The sequence below is a fragment of the Eptatretus burgeri genome, chromosome 9 (assembly GCF_056783735.1).
Source record: "Eptatretus burgeri isolate ZD-2024b chromosome 9, Ebu_testis_v1, whole genome shotgun sequence".
NCBI lineage: Eukaryota > Metazoa > Chordata > Myxini > Myxiniformes > Myxinidae > Eptatretus > Eptatretus burgeri.
Genome location: NC_140969.1, coordinates 81,705,414 through 81,710,413, shown reverse-complemented (window position 1 = coordinate 81,710,413; position 5,000 = coordinate 81,705,414). Strand labels below are relative to the sequence as shown.

At 46.4% G+C, this 5,000-nt stretch overlaps 1 protein-coding gene across 1 annotated transcript in view; it reads right to left on the bottom strand.

The window, feature by feature from the left end:
- HK1 (hexokinase 1) overlaps positions 1 to 5,000 on the bottom strand; it is a 90,366-nt gene that overhangs the window by 58,847 nt on the left and 26,519 nt on the right. Inside the window, exon 7 of the mRNA XM_085895763.1 lies at positions 4,020 to 4,324. Coding sequence (XP_085751889.1) covers positions 4,020 to 4,324 — 305 coding nt within the window. The remainder of the gene's footprint in view (positions 1 to 4,019; positions 4,325 to 5,000) is intronic.

The following is a 5,000-nucleotide window of genomic DNA, read 5'->3' as shown; positions in this document are numbered from 1 at the left end:
GGCGACCAGGGTTGCGTCAGGAAGGGCATCCGGTGTAAAACATGTGCCAAATCACTATGCGGATCATATGGATGATCCGCTGTGGCGACCCCTAACGAGAGCAGCCGAAAGAAGAAGAAGAAGAAGATATATATACATTTTTTTTTAAAACACACACACACACACACACACACACACACACACACACACACACACACACACACACACACACACACACACACACACACACACACACACACACACACACACACACACGATGAAGAGGAGTTAATCAGAAGAAAGGAGGAGATGAGGGCTAAAGGTCTTGCAATACCTTGCACGGTCGGCCGGCCGCGCTACCCAGTATACTTTGGGGGACACTCCACTGAGCGATCACAGTTTGAGAGTCGGCGCGTTGTCTCCTGCTTGGTTTCTGCACCAGGCACAGTGCATGCACCGGTCCAGAGAATGAGCGGGGCTGCAGGCAAGGAAGGTGGAGTCAGGCGGTTGGAAGGCGGAGTCAAGCGGGAGGAATGGCGGGTGGAAGGCGGAGTCAGCAGGTGGAGTCAGGCAGGCGGAAGGCGGAGCCGGCAAACAAGAAGGTGGGAGTCAGCAAGCGGAGTCAGGCGGGTGAGCGGTCGAAGGCGGAGCAGCAGGCGAATGTAGAGATCCCAGCTAGCGAAGCAAGGCGAGTTGTGAACGGCTTCGCAATCCGCCTTTTATAAGCCCCATGGTCTCGGGTGGGGTGACGACCCAAAGCGATGCGTTGTCACCCAAAATCGTGCGGTCCCATTGGACCCTGGCCCCACGCTGCCAGGCTCCTCCAGCAGGAAGTGGTCTCATTTGTACATCCGGTGAGACATGGCTGAGCTGTGGAATCGCCCCACGCTGAACACCGTGACAGGAACCACCTTGCACCAAACTCCCGGGTCGCGTTCCGGTGACCGGCCGAGGGTCATGTCGGTCCTGCATGCCCGTTCGGGCACCCCCGGCAACCTGCGGTTGAGGCTGGTCAATGCGCTGGTCTGTATGCCATGCGGCCCGAGCGATCTGGGCTGTGCATTTGCGCCTCTGCTTGGTGGCAACTGCATCGAGGCGGATGCATGAGGAGATATTGGTGGCTGAGGTGGCGAGTGAAGGTCGACGGTGAGACGCCGTTGTAAATCAGCACGCAGACCTGAATAAAGGTGTGTGATATGCACGTCCCATGCAATGTTGTGGTTGTTTTTCACAGGGCTGCGCGCGTGTCTGTTATGGTGCATGTGGTTAACACACAGTGGTGATCCTCACAGGCGGCTGCCTGAGCGCGGAGCCGGTCCCGATCTGCATCATGGATTGAAAGAAAGGATTGGATATAAATCAGGGTTGAAAAGAAGACAGATATAAGTATGAGATGCAGATTTGAATGAAAGGGCGCGTCACGCACATCAAGTACAGTGGGTGGAGGTTATCGCTGGACTGCACGCATGTCTGTTATCGTGGTTTAATGCACGATTCTATTATCTCCTCAGACACAGTATTGTTGCACCTGTCTCATCATCTTGTTTGTGTTTCTCCTGTCATGGTACTACACCACTGCAGCCAGCCTCTCTTCCACTAAATGTACTGCTGTCTGCCATCTTGGTTTATTTCATGAAAAAGAGGAAAGAGTTGGAATGAAGATAGATATTGAATGGAAAATGTAGATATAATTAGACCGAGCTATGAGACCCACGTAATGCACTTCGTCCCGTTGACCCATTAGACATAAGGGGAAGGCCTAACTGCACGTATTCGAATGAAATAACAGTCTGGGGCTCACTGTATGTTGGGTGCCATTGCCTTAGAGGCATGGGGTTTCCAGAACCGCAACAGTACATTTTATATTTTAAATTCTTCAAAGTAGCCACCCTTTGCCTTGATGACAGCTTTGCACACTCTTGGCATTCTTTTAACCAGCTTCATGAGGTAGTCACCTGGAATGCTTTTCCAACAGTCTTGAAAGAATTCCGACATATGCTGAGCACTTGTTGGCTGCCTTTCCTTCATTCTGCAGTCCAACTCATCTTAAACCATCTCAAATGGGTTTAGGTCAGGTGATTGTGGAGGCCAGGTCATCTGATGCAGCATTCCATCACTCTCCTTCTTGGTCAAATAGCCCTTACACAGCCTGTAGGTGTTTTGAGTCATTGTCTTGTTAAAAAACAAATTATGGTCCCACTAAGTGCAAGCCAGATGGGATGGTGTATCGCTGCGGAATGCTGTGGTAGACATGCTGGTTAAGTGTGCCTTGAATTCTAAATAAATCACCAACCGTGTCACCAGCAAAGCACTCCCACACCATCACACCCCTCCCCTCCTCCATGCTTCACGTTGGGAACCACACATGCAGAGATCATCTGTTCACCTTCTCTGCGTCTCACAAAGACACCGCTGTAGGAACCAAACATCTCAAATTTGGACTCATCAGACCAAAGGACAGATTTCCACGAGTCCAATGTCCATTGTTCGTGTTTCTTGGCCCAAGCAAGTCTCGCCTTCTTATTGGTCTCCTTTAGTGCTTTCTTTGCAGCAATTCGAACATGAAAGCCTGATTAATGCAATCTCCTCTTATGTTTTCTTTTTTGTTTTTTTTCTAATACTTGCATTAATCATGAACGGCGACGTTTAACTCGCTGTAACGGCTACGTTTTTTTTTTGTTTGTTTTTTTTCTTCGGCATGACGGTGATGTTGACACTTCGATTTCTAGTGCGGTTACAATATAATATAATTAATAGGCTGCCGCTCAACGATTTAAATCATAACCGCACTAGAAATCGAAGTGTCAACACCACCGTCATGCCGAAGAAAAAAAAACAAAAAAAAAAACATGGAGTCTGGAACACTGACGGGTTCCTCCTGTGACCCCGATTTTTATATACCAATTCCCCTAAACGCTGCCAATACGCCATTATATGGTAGCTGTAAGTTAGAAACACGTTCAGTAAGTTCTGTGGTCGTCCGGAAGACGTCAAATATGTCTACATACGTCAATATGCGTTGGATACACGTTACACATAGGTTCAAAGCACGTTACTCATAGGTTAGAAATAAGTTTCGGGTACGCTAAACATTACCTCGACGTGTTTCGACTTATGAGTAACTTACAAGTAACGTGTGTCGACGATCGCATAACGTGCCTACAACTTATGGCTAGCGTATGCGGAACGTGCGAGTCATACGCCGGCATATGTCGAAAAATTTTGAGCATGCTTAAAATCTGTCGACGAGCTCAGCATACTACGACATATGCCAGCGTGCTTCAGCGTGCTCTTAACGTATACAAAACTTACCCATAACGTAAGCGACGTGTGCCAGCGTTTTAGACAAATTTTTCATACATCGGCATACGCTGGCTAAATCGTCAAGGTGTGACAGGGCCTTTAAATGGTTGAGCGGCAGCCTATTAATAGGCTACACCACGTGATCGTCGGCGATATGCTGCCGCGCTATGCATAAGTTCGACTATCGTTGGGCATAGGTTGTGAACGCCGACAACATGCTAAGCATTCGTTGGTACAAGTTATCTATAAGTTATCGAAACGTTCTGTGTACGTTACTAATACGTTATGCACATGCCCAACTCGTTATGAATACGTCCAAAACTGAAAAAAAACATTAATAGTTCAGCGTACGCCAGTGTTTTACATACATTTTGATACGTTGCCATACGCTGGCTAAAACGTCAAGGTGTGACAGGGCCCTCAGCCATGGAAACTCATAATTGATCATAAAAAAATGGATTGCATAAATAACCACTTGGAACAGCAATAAAAAAATAAACAAACAAACAAACAAACAAAATGAAACCCAAGCAAATTTCTCTTGAAACATCAAGAATTTTTTTGTACCGAATAACATTCACGGCACGTGAAGCCATAACATGTCAGTAGCAACACAAATGGGTGCTCAAATCCTGAAAGTTAGGGTGTTATATGGGAGACATTTCAATGAAGTGTTGAAATTTGAATTGTGCCATGTGCAAGTGCAAATCAAAGCAAGACGCTTATTAACAACATACCGGTTCCATCGGGGGTGGAGCGCACATATGTTGGTAGCATCTTGACTGTGGCTTGCATGTGGGTATCTTTATGCAGGCCACGCTCCATCTGTTTTCGCATGCGCTGTTTGACTTCCTCGAGCTGTGCTGTGCTGAGCTTGAGTGGAGCGAGGGTAGCATCAATGACGTGTCGCTGTTCAACACGCCGCCTTGCTACAGCTGTCACCATGGCGGAGCCCTTGCTGCTTCCACACTCCGAGAGCAAGAAGTGCACTCGAGACTCGGGTACAAGGCGGCGAAGAACTCGCTGTAGACGGCGACTGTACCTAAATAGATGAAAATATACAGAATGAGTTTGGGATAAGCACAGTAGAACTTTGCAAAAATATAAATGAAGATGTCATATTGTACAAAAAAAAAAAAACTTGCAATTTTTTTTTTGCACATTATAAATGCATTTAAGGCACATCTATTTATAAGCACCTCTCCCTCCCCCATATAGCAGGAGATAGGGTTTTTCAATCGCTTCCGTGTGTGTGTCTATCTCTCTGTCAAGGCCATAACTTTCTTCTTTTTTCAACCATTTGCGGTTTTATCATAAAATTTTCAACAAACCAATATTTTATTATAAGAACTCTATTATAAGACCCGTCGCTTCACTGATGGAAATACCAATCTTTGCTGTGATGGCTAATCAACAGGGCAAGAAGAAAAAGGATTCCTGGAAGTATGGGGATAACCAGCATCGCAAGTTGGCGTTTGCAGTTTCACCACGTGTGCCCATGTACCCATGAAAAAAATATATATATTTCATCACAAACCTTCCTGGGAGTTCCCTGAATTCACCGTAGTTTGATTTATTGCAATCTGTTAATCCGTTCTCAAGTTATAGCATGACAACCTAGAGGGGGAGCACTCGGCAGAGTGCAAAACCTCCGCCGCCAATACTGCTAGGTCACTCAAGTGAACCTGATATCCTATTCATTCAATTTGACGTCAACA